The sequence below is a fragment of the Carettochelys insculpta genome, chromosome 18 (assembly GCF_033958435.1).
Source record: "Carettochelys insculpta isolate YL-2023 chromosome 18, ASM3395843v1, whole genome shotgun sequence".
In the NCBI taxonomy this organism is placed as follows: Eukaryota; Metazoa; Chordata; order Testudines; family Carettochelyidae; genus Carettochelys; species Carettochelys insculpta.
Genome location: NC_134154.1, coordinates 26,843,237 through 26,861,656, shown reverse-complemented (window position 1 = coordinate 26,861,656; position 18,420 = coordinate 26,843,237). Strand labels below are relative to the sequence as shown.

General features: G+C 45.0%; 2 protein-coding genes across 7 annotated transcripts in view; one reads left to right on the top strand and one right to left on the bottom strand.

Annotated features, from left to right (window-relative positions):
* Window positions 1-15,100, top strand: HVCN1 (hydrogen voltage gated channel 1). Of its 4 annotated transcripts, XM_075012800.1 has the most exons (7): window positions 332-511; window positions 7,655-7,815; window positions 8,877-9,115; window positions 9,652-9,756; window positions 10,616-10,847; window positions 13,434-13,546; window positions 13,976-15,100. In XM_075012800.1, exons 3-7 carry the CDS (start codon window positions 8,915-8,917, stop codon window positions 14,039-14,041), a joined length of 717 nt encoding a protein of 238 aa, XP_074868901.1. In that variant the 5' UTR covers window positions 332-511; window positions 7,655-7,815; window positions 8,877-8,914; the 3' UTR covers window positions 14,042-15,100. The 4 variants fall into 4 exon arrangements, with proteins under 4 accessions (XP_074868902.1, XP_074868900.1, XP_074868901.1 ...); XM_075012801.1 differs by lacking the exons at window positions 332-511; window positions 7,655-7,815 and adding an exon at window positions 1-132; XM_075012799.1 differs by lacking the exons at window positions 332-511; window positions 7,655-7,815 and adding an exon at window positions 146-264.
* TCTN1 (tectonic family member 1) overlaps window positions 14,266-18,420 on the bottom strand; it is a 16,710-nt gene continuing 12,555 nt past the window's right edge. For 2 of the 3 annotated variants that reach the window (XM_075012797.1, XM_075012795.1), the window contains exons 9-15: window positions 17,930-18,055; window positions 17,484-17,566; window positions 16,913-17,053; window positions 16,413-16,569; window positions 15,797-15,922; window positions 15,252-15,396; window positions 14,266-15,131 (exon numbers count right to left, since the gene is read on the bottom strand). In XM_075012797.1, the coding sequence (XP_074868898.1) occupies window positions 15,130-15,131; window positions 15,252-15,396; window positions 15,797-15,922; window positions 16,413-16,569; window positions 16,913-17,053; window positions 17,484-17,566; window positions 17,930-18,055 (780 nt within the window). In that variant the 3' untranslated portion in view covers window positions 14,266-15,129. The remainder of the gene's footprint in view (window positions 15,132-15,251; window positions 15,397-15,796; window positions 15,923-16,412; window positions 16,570-16,912; window positions 17,054-17,483; window positions 17,567-17,929; window positions 18,056-18,420) is intronic. The other variant, XM_075012796.1, reaches the window with a different exon arrangement.

Genomic DNA, 18,420 nt, shown 5'->3' with positions numbered 1-18,420 from the left:
GGGACAGCAGCGGCCGGGAAGGGTTAGGGTTAGAAACAGGAAGAGAAGAAGCCGCTTCCCTACTCCCGCAGCGGCCCCGGGAACCCAGCACGAGCCCCTGCCCGACAGCCCAGCCCCGGTCGTTCGCTGTCTGTAAGTAGCAGCCGGATTTCCTTCCCCTGACGTCTGCCGCTCGGAGGCGGGAGAAGCAGCCGGGGCAGCGGCCTGGGCGGAGGGGACCCCCCGGGCTCTTCACCGCTCTCCGGAGCAGCAGCCGCCGCCGAGGTGCGTAACGCGGGGAGTTGGCGGCCGCCGGGGGGCGCTGCAGAGGCGGGGGAAGTTCGCGGCCAGACTGGGCCGCCGGGCAGCGGTACCGGGAGCCCGCCCGGCCCGCCGCCCCTCCCCTGCACCAATGAGGGGCGAGGGGCGGAGGGAGGTCGCGCGTCCGGCCCACGTCCCGGCCAGCCCCGGGGGTGCGGGGCGCAGCTGGCTGCGGAGGCCGGCGGGGGCAGGCAGGCAGCCCGGACACACGGTACCGATGCGGGGCGCGGAGCCCGGCGGGGGAGCGGGCGGGCGCTGGGCGCTGCACGGGGCCGGGGGCTCCGGGCGGGTGCCAGGGCTACTGCTGCTGCTCTGAACCCGGAGCCGAGAGCCCCCAGCCCCGGGACGGGGCACAGGGCGGCTGAGCAGCGGGCACTGGCTGGCGGAGCCCCTCCAGGGTTTGCCACTTGTTGGCAGGGAAGGGCCGGGGCAGGCAGCCAGCGCCCCCTTCCCCCGGGGTCTGGGGCGGGATCGGCTGGGCCTGGGGGAACCAGCCCACGTGCGCTGCCTCCAGCCCCCAGGGCTCAGGGTGAGGGCAGGAGAAGCGCTGGGACACGTGCAGCCTGTGGCATTGCCCAGGGAGCCCATCGCCGCAGCCTCTGGTCTCTGCTCCAGGCACCCGCTGCACAGTGGCCTCTGGGGACGGGCAGGTGGAGACGCGTCTGCAGGCACAGAGGCTCTTCCCTGTGTGAGCGGAGATGCGTGTGGCACTGGTGGGTGTCACGGGAGCCTAGTCCCTGTCAAGCCACGAGCTCTGCCCTTCCTGCGTCGACTTAACATCACAGCCGTGCTGGGCGCCCGGGAACTGATGGTAAAGATGGGTAAAAAGAAGCGACAGAGCCAGTCCCCCAAGCAGCCAGCCCCCAGTCCCCTGCACCATGGAGGAAGCCCACCCTTGGCTGTGACCAGAGGCCACCTCAAGCAGGGGCTTCTGCTGGGCCTGGGGAGTGGCCACATTTAGTTTATTTTGGACCAAGGAAGAGCAAGTTCCAGAGCCTTGCAGCCCCCCAGGGGACACCCTTGCTGCCACCTTCTCTCTCCCCTTGCAAGAGGGAGCCAGGCCAGCTGGAGGGTACGTCCAGCAAGAAGGCTGGTCCCAGGTCATGTAGGGCTGTACCAGTCTCACCAGCACCTTGAACGCCTGTAGGCACTTGGTGCGCAGCCTGGAGCACTGGTGGCTTTGGCTCCTGGCAGAAGTCCTTACCAGCAAGGAAGCTGCTGTTTGTTGACTGGGGATGTCTCTGCAGCACCTGGCAATGTGCCTCCCTATCTGAGTAGACAGTCGTGCCAGCTCTGCTCATGGCAGCCATACTAGTAGTATTAGTGGTGCCAGAGTGAAGCCAGGAGGCAGACCCCCAATGGCCTGAAGGGGCAGCCCCTCTCTACCCAGCCATCACAAGGCAGGAGTCTAATCTGGAAGTGACAGAACAAAGACAAGAGTGGCCAGGCCCTTGCTTACAGGAAAAGTCACCTCCTAGCCAGGGGCAGATGGTACAAAGCCAACCGGGAGACTGGTATAGTGTTGAGTGTGATATAATAAATAATGCTCCAGGCAGGGCCATGCAGCAGCAAACTTTCAAGCATGTTATTTCAACCCTGAGTTGTGATCAGTGTACAAATAAAGTGTGTGCGCGGGGGGGGGGCGGGGGAGGAGGGCGTCACATGCCTGAGATCGACAAGAAGAAGTCCTGTGGCACTTTTAGACTAACAGATATTTTGGACCATAAGCTTTCCTGGGCAAAGACCCACTCTGACAGAGCGGGTCTTTGCCCACAAAAGCTTATGCTCCAAAATATCTGTTAGTCTATAAGGTGCCACAGGACTTTTTGAAGACAGACTAACTCAGCTACCTCTCTGATACATGCCTAAGATGGATGGTGGACAGGAAGGTGTTATTGCTAACCATTGAGCAATTTTACTAGACCTAGCTTCCTGGCTATTTTATACCACCACCAGTGATTCAAGCTGGATTGAGTGTGTCTGAAGAGAATCTCATAGTTGGCTGTGTAGTTATTGTAACGTTTTGAGACACTCTTTTTTTTAATATGTCACCTGACAAAAGTTTTGCATTTGTTTCGCTGTTGTGGTTTTAAGGAACTGTTTTTGGCATCGCAATACTTTCATTTTTTCATTACTTCCTAATTTAACAGCTAGGTGTAAATGTCTAACTTCTCTTAATGTCATGTAACTGTTCAGGGTGTCTATATAAAAGATGAGGCTCACCCAGTACTTCCAGGGCTTTGGAAAAGTTTGGACCAGAGCAAATCTATACCAAAGTCTAGTGTTTCTGAGATTAAACCAGAACGGGATATTTCCATGTGGATCCCTCTGAGTCATATTGTGTCTACTAAAGTCAAAGGAAGGACACACACCCCTCCCGCTGGGTTCAGGCCCATGTAGACTACTGCGTCCAGGAACTGCAGAATAATCAACCAAAGAGGCACATTTCTAACTGGACTTCTCTTGATGAAAGTGAAGCTGAGCTAAGGATGCGCACAGGCTCAATGTAGGCAGGAAGTGATCCCCTACAGGGGTTCTCAGCCTTTTTTCTTTCTGAGCCTCTCTCTGCCCCTGTGCAATAAAAACTCCTCAGCCCATCTGTGCCACCATGAAGGCTTTTCTGCATACAAAAGCCAGGTCTGGCATTGGGAGACAGCAAGCAGTTGCCTGGTGCCCCCAACAAAGCTACATGGCTCAGCCTTTGCTTTCAGCTACAGGTGACAAGGCTCAGGGCCCAAGGCTTCAGCTTCAGGCGGGGAGCAGGTTCAGTTAAGCTATCTGTCCTGGACCCCAACGAGTCTAATTTGGGCCCTGCATGGTGGACCCCCGAAACCTGCTTGCAGGCCCAAAGGATCCCAGGATCTCTGGTTACGAACCACTGGTCCAGTAGATACAGCTGTAGTCTAGAGCTTGGGAGACTTGTGTGCAGTTTCTGCTCTGCCATAGGCTCACTGTGTGATCTTGGGCTATTCCCAGAGTGTGTCTGTGGCTCAGTTCCTTCTGTGTGAAATGAGGTAACAGCACTCCTGTACCTCACAGACACTGAGGAAATAAGGGTATGTCTATACCGCCCATGTTACAGCACAGCCTTGGCGGTGACATGGGCATAGTTGCTCTTGATTGCTGGATGAGAGCTCACCAGCAATTTAAAAACACAAACAAAAAACTACCCAAAATGTGGGGTAGTAGCTTTGTTGCCAATAGCTCCATTCCTGGCAATAAAGCCCTGTCTGCATGGCAGTTTTTCAACCTTTTTTTACACCTTTTTCAGTCTCTTCCCACCCCCCCCACCCCCCTCCCCCCCAAACAACAACTAAAATTTTAGCACTGAAAGTGACAGTGTACTGTAGACAAAGCCTTTGGCATGTCCAAACTCTTCACGGGGCGGGAGGGACCAGATAAGTATCTAACATAGCTTAGTAAAGACTAACACAATGGTGTCTCTCCCCACCCATCCTCGCCCTAGGTCACACAACCCTCTGAGCAACAAATACTGAACAGTATTTTGCATTTTAATCTGAAATCTCCGGTGATCCCAAGGATTGCACAAGTGACCACACCTCACCCTTCTAGCAAGAGCTATCTTGTGAAAGTCAGATGCTGAAGTGGTAAATGTTTGACTAGGGGAATTCTGACTTTGGTAAGAGGAAACCTTATTCCTCTTGTTTTAGTATTCAGAATATAAGGCTTTTTTTTCTTTTGTTTATTGGTGTAAATCTCAGCCCATTTGGTAAGATGCCAAGGTCAGTGGAGGAGATGGGACAAAAGACGACAAACTATAAAATCAAGGAATTTTTTCAGTGCCTTCCTGGCCCCAGGGCTGTCTTTGTAGCTGCCCTTGAGAGGAGCTAGGGAGAGTACTCGAGAAGGGTAAAGTCCTCCAAAGCCAACAGCTATTCAGTGAGCTATTTATTCCCAGCTAAAGGTGAGCCAGACACTACAGCTTATATTGCAAGATGGCAGAGGATGTTCTGTTGTAGCAAAGTTAGTCTAGCCCATAATCAAAGCCAGTTTGGGACCTTCTCCAAAGAGCACTGAAGGCAACAAAAAGATGCCCTGTGACTGCTGTGGCTTCTGGATTAGGTCTCTAATCTGGTCTAGTTTTAGGCTTCAGAGCTCTTTATCCCTTCCCCAACTACAGAAACATCTGGGGTTTACCTTGAACTTTCTCCTACAGCTTTTCAGCCTCAGAAGTTTTCTTAAGGAAGCAGGATTGTCCACTGAAGTTTGCCCAGTATGATATAGTGGCCTTAGCCCTGGTGAAAATAAAAGATCATTATAGTGATAATTTCCCACAATGCACAATTAATCTGAAACTTACTGTCACAGGATGTAGTGGTGGTCAAAAGTATGACTGGGTGAAAAGTACAAGATAAGGGATATTGGTAGATGTTAGCCAAGATGCTCAGGGATGTAACCTCATGCTCAGGATGATCCTTAAGCCACTGACTGCCTGGAGGGGCAGGCAGGTGGATCTCTCCAAAACGGCCCTGTTCTGTCCACTCTCCCAGAACATCTACTCATGTGATAAATAGATCGCTGGTCTGATCCAGTAGGGCAGTTTTTAATTCCCAGCACTAACTCTAATTCCCCATTTATTTTAGGACAGTTTGCATTATTTTTTCCAAAGTCCCATCCTCATAGATAACCATGCGAACTACGAGTTAGGAACAATTCTTTGCTTTATATTTTGCTGAGAATTGACTGACAACCCCGGCTCAATCTTCCTGCACTTCTGTATCTGATCCACTGTTATCATTCAACAAGCAGGTTATGGTAAGGGGCCTCAACTATGTGTGACTTCCACTGTGCTTGGGGCTGCATGAGCACAATTTTTAATTAAATTCAATTAGACACTCTGGCACGACCCATTCCATAAGCATGGACAACGCATAGGGAAATGACAAGGCCCAACTCAGCCATTTGTCAAAGGTGGGTGTGACCCACCTATGGTGGGGTTATACACTGTGTTTGGAGGTTGATTCTGTGTCCCCTTGTCATGGCTGTCTGGCCTGATCAGGTGCCATCTTTCTTTGTCACTGTTCTTAGGTGTCACTTTTTGAAGAGAAGTCTTTTATTCCTGATAGTTTAACAAAGTATTTTTCTTGCACTTCACCATATTTGGGATGTTGGAGTAGAAAATGTTCATCTGTGTCTCCCTCTGTCACACTGGGGGCACAGTCCCTTCATCCCGGGTCATAGTAAATGACAATCCCTGCTCCAAAGTGATTTAATTTTTTTTATTGTTTATGTTCTCTACTCATTATGAATCTTCCATTTTCTACCTCTCCAATGTCACAATGTGGACCAGCTCCTTAAAATCAAACACTCTTGTCCTGAACTTGGAGGATATTGACATTTTTCACAAACGGACTTCAAATTAAATCAAGTGGACTTGAAAGTTTCACAGCTATGTTCAAATTGAGTCCATGCCCATAATGTACCATAATATTAGAGACCCCTAAACAACTTGACCTGTGAGGGAAGACTGAACAAACTGGGTTTGTTTAGTTTGGAAAAAAGATTGGGACGTGACAGGCTAGCAGTTTTCAAGTACACAAAAGGTGCTACAAAGCAGAGGGAGAAAAATTGTCCTCCTTGAGCTCTGAGGATAGGACAAGAAGCAATGGGCTTAAGTTGTTGCAAGGGAGGTTCAGGTTGGACTTTAGGACACACCTCCTGTCAGGGTGGCTAAACGCTAGAATACATTGCCTAGAGAGGTTGTGGAATCTCCATCACTGGAGATATTTAAAAACAAATTAGATAAACAGATATCAGGTCTGATCTAGATGGTGCCTGCTCTTGCCATGAGGGCAGGAGACTGGACTTGATGATCTCTCAAGGTCCCTGCCAGTCTATTATTTTAACTTAAACTTCTAACAGCCAATCACCTGGTACACAGAAATTAATGAGAAACAATACTCGTTGCAAGTCCTACATAAAGGTCATCTAACATCCATGTATTAGTTAATAATAATCTTCCATGGTTGAATAGTAACAGAGAGGAAGCCGTGCTAGTCTATACACTATCAAAACAAAAAGCAGTCAAGTAGCACTTTTTAAAGACTAGCAAAATAGTTTATTAGGTGAGCTTTCGTGGGACAGACCCACTTCTTCAGATGGTCTATGGTCTGAAGAAGTGGGTCTGTCCCACGAAAGCTCACCTAATAAACTATTTTGCTCGTCTTTAAAGTGCTACTTGACTGCTTTTTCTTCCATGGTTGGTGTTAGTAACATGGTACCTACTGGAAATGTCTACTTTTGACAGATGAACAGCTCAATAGAACTCTTTATTTTTCATCAATAGACTGTGGGATAAGAAGCATTAATGTTTCACCTCTGTAATTTTATTGCTTGTTTTTTGACATAAGTTTCTAATTAGTCTCCCTATTGTTTGGCAACACAGGAGGAACAATTCTCAGACAAGTAGTATAAACAGATTAGCTGGCTCTGTCCTGGGCCAGATATCTTGCCCTCTTCCAGGGGAAGAGCATCCTGGTTCTAAAAACTTGTCTAAATCTTGCATTACCTGTAGTGATACTTATCCCTGTAACAAGGGTCATGGAGTGGCAGGTGGATAGCTGGTACTGTAACTGTAATGACTGAGGAGCATGTGGTGCATGATACCGTAACCATGGTGATTGCAGGGATGGGGGTGGAATGGTATTATAGCTCTGGTGATGGGAAGGCAGGGGGTTGTAGGATACCATAGTCATGGTGAGGGAGGGACAGGATATCAGTGAGGCACATGAGTAGCTGCAGACTGGAACCATCCATGTTAATTGTCAAATCAGCCGACCATCTTAAGAGAATTTCCCATTTTTGCTATGTGGGCAGTAGGCAGCATCCCCCCCATAGCCAATAACACACTGACCCAGCAAGGTGCCATGCTAGTGCCACTGGCTGTTACCCAGCAAGGTGCCATGCTAGTGCCACTGGCTGTTACTCAGCAAGGTGCCATGCTAGCCTCGCTGGGTATTTGTCAATTACTTTTAAAATCAGCGCCTGGACTCCCTTCTCAAGTTCCTGGCTTGCGGGAGGGAACGGGTGGTCACTTAAACCCTTCATCCCCATGGCCTAGATCCTGCAGTATGTTTACGAACGTTGCCTTTTTCCTGTACCTGTTCCTGCTGGCTAGTCTCCCCTTCGTTTCTTATGGAGAGCAAAGCTCTGCAGAGCAGCCCTCTGGCTGCCAAATTCTCTAGTAAGGGACTAGCTCAAGGGCTGAGAGGTTACATTCCACTCAGGGATGTGGTAAATGTGGGTCATACCCACAACAAACAGAGACGTGCAATAATGAAAATTATTTTAACTGTAATCTCACTAAAACCCCTTCTCCGTGTTGCACCAACAGAGCCAGCCCTAGGGCCCTGGGTGGGGAGAAAAAGCTGGCAGGCGGGGAAGATGACTGTCCCCTCTTGCAACAGTAACTTCTGATACAAAATGTACCAGGGGAAGGAAAATGCACACATTGGTCACCAGAACCTTTCTTCCTCATTCCCCAAAAAGACCCAGGTAAGTAGGTACAGGGCTAAACCCACTGATAAAGCAGCCACTGGTTCAAGTCACTTCGCAGAACCCCCAGGAGCTGAAAGAGAATAATACACCCTGGGCTGCTGCCAGTGCTGTGGGGGACACCAGAGAACTTGCCAGTGAGGGTCCTGGAGAAAGACGACAGCATTAGGAGCAGTGAACCACAGAGAGAGCCCAGACAAAGCAATCAGGAAAAATGTACTCCAAGAAGTAAGAGGCAGGAACTTAAGTTACTAAAACACATTGAGGCATGAAGAATGTATCTGCCCCTGAACGTGTGCCTAAAGCCATAGTTAAATAACCTCCTGGTTCCATAACATAAGCCTAAATGGACATGAGACCTTTTTTCTGCTTCAAAACTGAGCTGCTTGGAGACAGATGTAAATCAATCATTTGAAATGATCAGCTTTTCTTGCACTATTTGTCCTGCTTATCTGCCTTCATGCAAAAATATTTGATTTCCCCAACTCTAGGACAACAGGCAGGGCAGGTTGAGAAAAGCAAATGACGCTGTCACTAATTTTTGATTAACGGTAAATGTCCCACCAGTCTGCAAACTACTTTCTATCTTCTAAAATTAATGTAACACTTTTGTGAACTATGCTTGTTGGAGAACTTATCTGGTGAGAATCCCTACTGGCTCACAGAGCACTGTGACAAATTTGAAGCCCTAGATACAGTATACGTGATACCTGCCATAAAGCATCTGTTAGCTAGGAAAGCAGACCTGGGTGTCAACTAGCTTATCTTCATGGTGTGGTTAAGAATCTCTCCAGATCTGATGTTGGAATACATCAAGCAGTAAATGGACATCAGTTTCCGCTGAGTTGAGCTTCACACCCAGAAGTCCGAGTGTCAGGGTGGTTTTAAAACCAGAGCTGTAAGTTAATACAACATGCAAGTGTTGAAAAGGCTTTTGTTTCTGCCCATTTCAGAACTTTGAGTTGTGTTGTTTTGGGTGGAATTCAGATTCCTGAGAGGTTTCAGAGACGTGGTTTTCGTTGTGAATTAATGTTCTTGTGCTGACTGTGGTTTCCCCATAGTGTGTTTCTGCTGAGTAATGTCCACTTAAGCCAGAGCCATGTCCATGTATCTGAAACACTTCACTGTTGTCGGGGACGACCCTGTGCAGTGGGGCAATGACTACAAGAAATGGGAGGAAGAGCAGATGGAGGAAGGGGAGGAGAAGCCAGAAGACTCAACAATCAATGTGGATACCTCAGTCAGACCTCGTTCCTACCAGGATATGATGAAAAAGCTCTTCAGTTCCCACAAATTTCAGGTAGAGCTACAACAAGGCAAGGGCCTATTGCTGCAAGCACCCACTTTCCCAAGTAGCACCGTTGAAACAGTGGCATTAAAAATTCATGGGTTTAGAATAGAGGTAAAAGAAATAATAAACTAACACGGAGGAGGACAGGGCAGAAACGAACTGTGAAAGAGACCCATAATCATGGCCCTGATCAGCTACTTAAGTGAGTAATCTCCAAGGCATTAATGAAATTACTTCCATGAGTAAGGAATTACAGCATTGAGACTGGTAAGCATTCCTTTGCCTGCAAAAATTGCATTAGTGATGAGGGCCCCTAAAGTCTTAAATAGGCACAACTGGAAACTAATCTACATACAATAAATCCAATCATCAGTCCAGGGCAGCTTTCATAGCTCAGCCAGTTTTCAGGCCAGATGTCTCAGTACATATCTTGTACATATGCAGGATAGATAATTTTTAGCATATCTTTATCAAATATTTTACATAGTTCAAATAGTGAACGAAATAGTGTTTATTATCCCACTGCTGTTTTCCTTTCCTTGCAGGTATTGGTGGTTTGCTTGGTCATTTTTGATGCTTTGTTGGTACTTGCTGAATTGCTTCTGGACTTGAAAATCATCCACCCAGACAAACACGAAATAGCACCAAAGGTAAATTGCAGACAAATTCCTGAGTGAGTCAGTCTCTCTCCTTGACAGTTCAAGATAGGGAGACAGACAAACGAAATTCCTCCTCCCACCAGCAAGGTGGCAGAAGGGGACCTCAGATCTATCGAAGTGGTAGGAGATGGAGGCTACAAAAGATGGAGATCCCAGGCAGGGCCTGACTTCTGCAAGGTGGGACAGGCTAATCTACCCTTCATCACTCTCAAGTCTGGGTCCTGCTCCATAGCATTTGTCTCTGCAGGTGCTGGAAGCTTTCCCAAGTTGCAGAGTGAAATTACTGTGATACTGTCTGTTTAGGAAATAGTATTCAACCCCTGACCTGGTGGCTGCTTGTGGGTGGGAAAAAAAATATGGAGATACACATCTCATAGAACTGGAGGGGAACCTCAGGAGGTCATATAGTCCAGTCCTCTTGGCAGGACCAAGCACCATCCCAAACAACTATTTGCTCCTGATCTGCCTCCTCAAGGACTGAACTCACAACTCAGGGTTTAGCAGGCCCATGCTCAAACCACTGAGCTATCCCTCCCACCAACTGTGGCCTAATTACCACACAGGTGCAGCTCATGTCCTCTGGACCATAGAACCCACATAGCGGGCTGCACTGGCTCAAAATGGTAAACAGGATGAGAACCAGTGTCTTACAATATCCATAATTCTGTGCAAGTGTTTGGTGGCTTCTTTTCTGGTCAGCAAGATCCTTTTGCTCCATAAATTTTAATCATTTTGCATATGTGCAGTTCAATCAAAGGTGCAGGAAGACTTCAAATACAATGACGGTCATGCAACAGACTAATCTGCTAATGTACACCATCCACAAAACTCCCTGGTGTTCTTTCCCCAGGTATTTCACTATATGAGCCTTTCCATTGTGACCATCTTTGTGGTGGAAGTTGGGTTTAAAATATTTGTCTATCGCCTGGAATTCTGTCACCACAAGTTTGAAGTCCTGGATGCAATAGTGGTGGTGGTTTCGTTCATCATCGATGTTGTCCTTCTGTTTCGGGAACATGAATTTCAAGCTGCTGGACTATTGATCCTACTCCGACTTTGGCGAGTGGCCAGGATTATAAATGGTAAGTTTCAAAGAAGTTGCTATTTTTACAGTACACCTGCTGAAGTGTGTGCGTGCATGTATGTAGGGGGAAGGAGGGTCCAAAGATGTCTGCAAGAGGCAAACTTGCTGACTTGGGTCCTGATCTTGCAGAAGGTGCCACGTGGGCACAGTTTTGCCGTGATTTTGTTCCAGGAGTGTAGCCTGAGTTAATTTTGGAAGCTCTTTGGGATAGAGATAATCTGTTGTGGTAACACAGCTCCTACATAATGGGGACATGACTGGTGGCAGAACCCTACGCTCTAACCAAATATCCATGCGGCCAGCACACTGTTCTTAAAACATTCTTGGATTAGAACATTCTTTCGAAATGGGACAACGTACATTTTTCGTTTATTGTGTGTCTTAATATTTCAGAGGGAATATTTTAGTTTCTCTGTTCTGGGATTCCAGTCCAATAGTAAAGTATGCATTTTGCTACTTCAGCACTTACTCTTGTTCCTGTGTTTTCCAGACTGCTGGTGTGTTTGATCTAGATAACAGTCCTTGTGCTAGTTGGGACCTTTTCCCAGTTGATTCTGCTCTAATGGTACAGTACTATGAAAAGATGTAGAAGCCTGCCGACGCTCAATATGTCACTCTCAAAAAAGGGATTTAGCATTGTGTACATTGTCCTCTGAGATCAGCAAAGAAAATATTAAAAGACTGACTGGGTGATAGTTCTCCTCTCTCTCTCTCTCTCTCTCTCTTTCGGCACCCTGCTGCTACTGTAATAAAATAGCACATTTAAAACAAACACAAATACCCAGTAGCTGGAACCACTTCCTTCCTACCTGTTAAATAAGCTATTCTGGCATTAAAAAAATTGAAGCCCAGGTCTGGCTTCATTTAAGGCTAAAACCTTAGACCTAGACCTGTGCTGTAGGTCTGCTACACAGTGCCTACATGTTCATTTTACACAACTGCTCCGTTGTTGACACAGTTGTGAATTAGCATTTATTTGGGACACAACGAACACATTTCTAACCCCAGTGTGTGGGTTGCTCAAAGGACACCTCAAGGAAAGGGGGAGAATAGAGGAACTTGTGGAGTAGAAAGCAGACGCTGACCTTACTCTGGACTGAAGGGTGGAGAGTGGCCGAGAGTGAGTGCATAAGTTAAGTCACTATCTTAGTCTTAAACTGTAATCTTAATTGAAACTAAACATGCTTGTAAATATCTGAAAATGTCATCTTATCTTTGGGGTTTTGCTTCCCCTTTGCTTTGATTCAGATCTCCCTAATGTTCATAACAAGAGTCTGTTGTACAAATAAATAAATGGAGTCAGATTGCTCACATTCCCTGAATTGCTGGAGACTGTGCCTGAAGCCATGGGGTGGCTGGAAGGAACAAGCTTAGACACTGGGTGGGGACAGATTCCAGCTCTGTCAGAGTTCCATGGCTTTCAGGTTGTGTTCTGGCACTGTTCCTGTAATGGACATGATTGCTGACCCATCTGAGGGAGGGCTGCAGTCATCAGGTGCATATGCATGCCCTGGGAGGAGGTGGAATCTATGCAAAACTGCAGTGTAGATGTTTCCATACTCCTCTAGAGAGGCGAGTACTGGAAAACCACGAAGGATGTAGAATTGGCTCTGGTATGACTGCATGCAGTAGCAGCTACACAGAGCATAGGAGGCCAGCTTTAAAATTACTCTGCCTTGTCACCTAACAGGGGGCTCCTGAGGACAGAGACAATTTGGTGATGCAGTTCTTTGTAAAGAAAAGGGTGGTGAGATAACTACTGCCTCAGTTATGGGAGAGGAATTAAAAGCACTTGCATAACCAGGAACATTAGTAAAGATAAGAGACTTGTGTCAGAAAGGGGCATTTAAGGAGAAACTAAAAGCTTTAAATTAAAAGAAAAGTGAAATCCTGGTCAAGGTCACCCATGAGCTTCTGGATCTAGACTGGTGTGTTTTTTTTCCCCCGTGTAGTGGATTTCAAAGTAGTACTTGCTCTTAGAAATGTTAAAACAAATCAACCGGTAAGGTAGGCTTACTGGGTAACTGACCCTTGGCAGCAAACTCTGACGGCGATTAGCTGGGCTGGGCTGGAGCAGGCCAGGAGGTGGGACTTCATGGCCATGGCAGGCTGGGTGACAGGAGCTGTGTCAAAATGATTAAGCGCTCTTGTTTAACCAGTTTACTCTTAACACCCCTGTTTGCTCTCCTCAGCAGTACTTTATGCTAGGTTAGGTTAAGGATGTAACAATGGAAATCTGCTTTTAAATGGAGGCATAAATTGCTATTCAGCCCCACATCCCTTGAGTTCTGCTGAAGGACTAACATAAAGTAGAGATTTGAATGAGTGGACCCAATTTGTTACGAGGGCAGAGTACCACTTCTCAGCAGGATGTTGGTGTTTGAGGCCCCTGTGGGGCTAATCTGAGAACCTCATTACAGAAAGCATGATGTAAGGGGAAGGGAGGAGGCAGAGGCAAAGTCTGAGAGGCTACACAGATATAAAACCAATTACTTGAGCACAAGCCCCAGATGCTATTAACTTGAGTTTGCTAGTGTCTGCTGTTTTACCTCATAAAGCTAATTTTCCATGCCCTATTTCTTAGGAATCATTTTATCAGTAAAGACACGCTCTGAACAACGGGTGTCAAAGCTGAAGCAAGCAAATCTGAAACTTTCTGCAAAAGTTGAACAACTTGAATACAGCTGTACAGAGAAGGTAAGAAGGCTCATAAAAGTGAATGGCTATGTGAGCTGGACTACAGTCTTTTTCCAGCAGCTAGCTGCCTGAGAGATGAATGGCCATGGTGACGCTCTGGGTTTGGTTTTGCCCCAAAAGCATGACTGGGGATGTTGTACCTTAGCCATGAAATCTATGCAACTCCTATCCAGTTGATAAGAATATAGGTTGTGGGGCTTCCCGTAAACATAAGGATCCATTCAAACATGGGTAATAGCATTTCCAATTCCCTCTACCGCTTCTATGGTGTAGGATAAGCACATATTTAGTTTAGCAATGCCTTGTTGAAGAGCTGTGCTGTTTCCCTGTCAGGGTAGCTTGTTTTTTGGCAATGGGAGAAGAGCTCTCTGGTTATAGCTTAGAAAGTGGCTTTTAAGATATAAGCAACTAAGTGTTTGTTTCCAACAGGAGCAAGAAATCGAAAGGCTCAACAAGCTGTTACAACAGCATGGACTTATCTGCCAGCCAAAATAAAAGAATGGCCACCTAGAGTAAGGGAAATCCTTCCCTGAGCAAGTTTAATGTGAAAAATGCTAGTGTGATGATCCCTTGTTGACCTCAGATATTTTATATGCCTCCATATTCTTATATAGCAATGTCTGTGTGTAATTTCTACTTTACTACCAGTGAGATTACATCAAAAATCTGGTTAAAGGTGTTGCAACAACCTTGTCATGTACAGATAGTCTTACAACAGATTAAACAATTGTATTGTGTAAGTCTTTAATTGTAAAGCTATACAGTCAGTGCTGCAACCAATTTAATACAGTCAGACCTTTACAAAGCTGTACATACTGGGGCCACAACTTATTTCAAGGCCTTGCTCTTTTGTTGCTGTGTTTTCTTCATTTTCTATCTCTAGTAGGAGCTTGCAAAGTAAAAAGACAATTAAGATAAGAGAGGAGCCTGAGGAAAAAAAGCTGTTTAATTTACAGCTCAGCGTTACTATGTTGAAACCACCTCCTGCTTTATTCCTATTTGTCTTCTGTCAGAATAGCTTCCTTGCTAATTTCTTCTTTGGCTGTATCATCCTGCTGTTTGATAGCACTCAGTTCTGGCTGTGCTGCTGTACTTAATCCAGCAATTAGACCCAGGACCAGCGTGTGCAATGTTGGACAAGAGTGGGACCATATCAGCTACATCCAGATAAGGCAGAAGTTCTAAGTAGCAGGTTTGCATACTCTGCATTGTATCGTTTCATCAGTTCTTGCTCTTCATTTGCATGTGGGCTGGCAAAAATGGGAACTGCATAACTAAAGCTATTAAAGTAAAACATTAAAGCAGTGGAGTGTGTAAAAAGTGCATTAATGAAGAAGTTTGTTCCAAAATAACCTCTCATCGCAGATTACTCCATTTAGCACGATTGTCTTCAGACTCAATGCAGACTTGACTAAGGTGCTGCAAAAGGCCCATTCAGTGAGTGGGCTCTTATTACGTGTGCAAGCACAGTTTGGACGTGTAGAAACTGATGACTGGAATTTCAACAGCACTTGCTATGCCATTGATACTCATACAAGCAGGTCAGCCATGAGGTAAGAGGAAAACCCCCAGACTACTACGATCTCTTTATATATATATAAAAAAAAAAAAAAAAAAAGTGACAGTGAGAACTTTGTTCATCTAGTGCTTAGTGATTACTTAATTTAAGAAGTAGAACTTGAATGGGTTTTGAGTGTATACTTACAGTAGACAAATGGAAAGAAAAAATCAAAGGGTAACTTGGCATCAATGGTTGGTTTAGCTTTATAGCCTGGTTCTGCAGGTGTAGAAACATCAACGAAAGTAACAGAACTTGTTATCTGAACAGTTCTTTCACTTCTGAAGTTCGCCTGCAATAAAGATACAACTAAGTCTCACTCTGGTTTTACTACAGCTGTTTTTCATGAGGGGTGAGATATCTAGCATGCACTGGTAACATAAGTATTTTTACATCACTAGATTTCCTTTCTGAGAAGTGTGTACAACTTCCCCAGAAGCCTGTTTGTTGCAAGGAGTCCACAATTACTTTTGAACTGGAATGAAAATGTATTGTATCCATCCAACAGACCAAGTTTTATCTTGATCTCTTTCTGAGAAACAAAGGGAAACGTAACAGCACCAATGTTTATGTAACTAGGCCCCTGTCATGCACAATTTATAGGTAATGTATCATTAACAGCCACCTCCAGTGTTCTAAATTCTAAAACCTCACATTCTTCTACTCTTAAATCAATCTAGTTTGCCACATACCTCGGTCAGTAGGGTGCTAATGACTGTTACTGAGACGTTCACAATTTTAGCTTGTGGATTGACCAAAGATCCATATTTTGTCCACTTCACTTCTATTTCAAATGATACGGGGATTTGGCAGAGGCCCTGAAAGTGTTACAAATTCTTATATTGATTGTTGCTTCATTCACTTTATTATACTTGTACAGTACCTAACAGCTCAATGTGGGGGTTTTAGCAAATTACCGGAGTAACACTCTAATTCCCCTTTGTAGCAGTGCTGTTACTCATGTGCTAGGGTATGCAATCCATGCACGCATAAAAGCACTTGGGTACTCAGCAGTAGCTTCATTGACTTTTACTCTGGACTGCTGTGCCCATTGACAGCAGCTGAGGATCCAAGTGCTTTTATACCTCCATTGAAATTAAAAGGGCCCATGGAGACACTCAAGGACAGTATGAAGTGGGTGTGGGATGGTAGGAATTCCTGTTTAGAAACTCCTGAATACTGTGAGTTGAGAAAAGAGCTTTATTCACAAAAGTGATATGCAGGATGGAAGAACTATGAGATTTTGCCAGGATTACTCAAAATTAGAGTGCATGTTCTGAGAAAAAAAAACAAAACAGTTATTTTCACCTGTTCTGAAGACTGGATGTAAGTGATTGGCACCCAGTCCAGTACATCTTGGGCCTGAGAATTTCCAAATGAAGCTACATATTCTGGAAAATTTTGTCCTTTCAGTATATTCAAGATGAGATTGGCTATGAGTTGACAATCTGTACTTGCACTGATTCTTTCAGCGCCGGGGGGGGGAAGAGGAGAGAAAAAAAGGTATGTGAAATCCTGGGTGTTCACAAGGGGAAATCATTGCTGTACTCTCACACGGTCCTCCATTCGTCAGACTATATCTGTTTGTGGGTGTATATAATATACACACACATGCTGAGCTATACCAAGACAATGTCATTAAATTATCTTTAACAAACTAGGTATGCAATACCTACCCCTACACTACTGGTACAGGGTACAAAAAAGTTCTAACATCTGAACAGATCAGGTAAGTGAAACTTATGATTACTAGTGAATTACAGCCTGAGAATAGGCTGATAAATACTCAATGGAAAATTACCTCTTACCTTAGTTTACAACCAGATATCATGTTATAGCCAAACAATAATGGGGCTCTGACTCCTTCTAGAGCTAAACAGTCCTGGTTAGATGAGCTTTGCAAAATAGTAAGTTGACCATATGTATCGGTGTTCTGAATAATGCCAGACGTAATAGAGAGTTAAGGCAAACTATTAAATATTCAGACTGAATTATGAAGTAGGACTCCTTAGTGAAAATGCTACAATAGTACAAAACATTCTGCAGGTAGTTTAGAAACATTTACTAGAGTTCATAGGGCCTGATCCTGTTTCCTTAGAGGTAAATGACAAATGGTCTCACTGACTGTAGTTGTAGGGGATTGAATCATTCAGTATATTTGAAATACATAGCATTATCTTCTCCCAAAGCTATCAACCATGGCTGATAAATAATCATGAAGATGTACTAAACTAGGCACAAAATCAACTTGTCCACCTTTTTAACTATGAAGAATGGTCAATGCTCACTTTTCTTTCATTGAGCTAAAATACTTTTCCTCTAGGCAAGAAGCGTTTTTTTAGAGCTGCTCTAAAAAACATTTAGAAATGAAAAGGATATCCAGGAAGTTTAAATCCTGCCCTCAGAGGCAATCCAATACCATAACCGGGATTTCCACTCAGTGGGACTGGCTTTGTGTTTAGCTGCAACACATTATACAACATTAGATCTAATGTTTTACTTAAACTTTTGGAAGACAGAGACAGTCACTTAATTTAGGTTGACCAATCTGGATCAGTTTGAAATATTGGCCATACCAGACTTCTACTTGTTACTGAGATCAGACACACACTTGGCCATAATTACACACAGGTGTACAGAATCCCCTGATAAGCCTTCAAAAGGAAAAATACCAGAGCAGGGGGAGGATGTTAACACGTAGCTCTGAAATTCTGCCTCATCCATCTAGTTTTTACTTTACTGTTAATTAGTTCTGATGAAAGTTTAATAAGGTTTATCATCAAATTATCTTTCAGTAAATCATCTACAATATCTTTAGACGTTACCTGAGTAAAACTGATTTCAAAGCTTTGCTGTAGTGGAAGCACTGCATTGTTAATTGTCCCCAGGACAAAAGAAACAGCTGCATCTGTTATTTCTCCTGCATCTGTGTATGTAATAGAATAGCTCACCTGAAAACAGAGTTTTACATATTAATAAATCATGTAAAAAATTCGCTAAAAACCAAACAATAGAAGGAATCTTTCCACACTTTTCCCTTTCATTAGGGATAAAGTGGGTGGAAACCATCACTACCACCTTCTAGAAATATGCTCTGTCTCAGTGGCACTACTTGTATAAAGTCACATGGCTGTAGAGCAGCAGGATATGAACCACTAATCACTACATGCATGATCATTTCACAATGGCCACATTTTTTAAGTCAGACATAAGTGTTTATGGTTTTATGAAACACTAATATGTACAGACTTACTGGTATAGGAAAGAAAAAACAACCTCTCTGGTATGTGGCCCCACTTCCTGTTCCCTCTCCTCC

Coding starts and splice junctions, on each gene's coding strand:
- HVCN1 (XM_075012801.1), top strand. CDS start 8,915: ATGTCCATGTATCTGAAACACTTCACTGTTGTCGGGGACGACCCTGTG. Junction 9,757..10,615: donor AACACGAAATAGCACCAAAG/GTAAATTGCAGA, acceptor TTCTTTCCCCAG/GTATTTCACTATATGAGCCT. Junction 13,547..13,975: donor AATACAGCTGTACAGAGAAG/GTAAGAAGGCTC, acceptor TGTTTCCAACAG/GAGCAAGAAATCGAAAGGCT.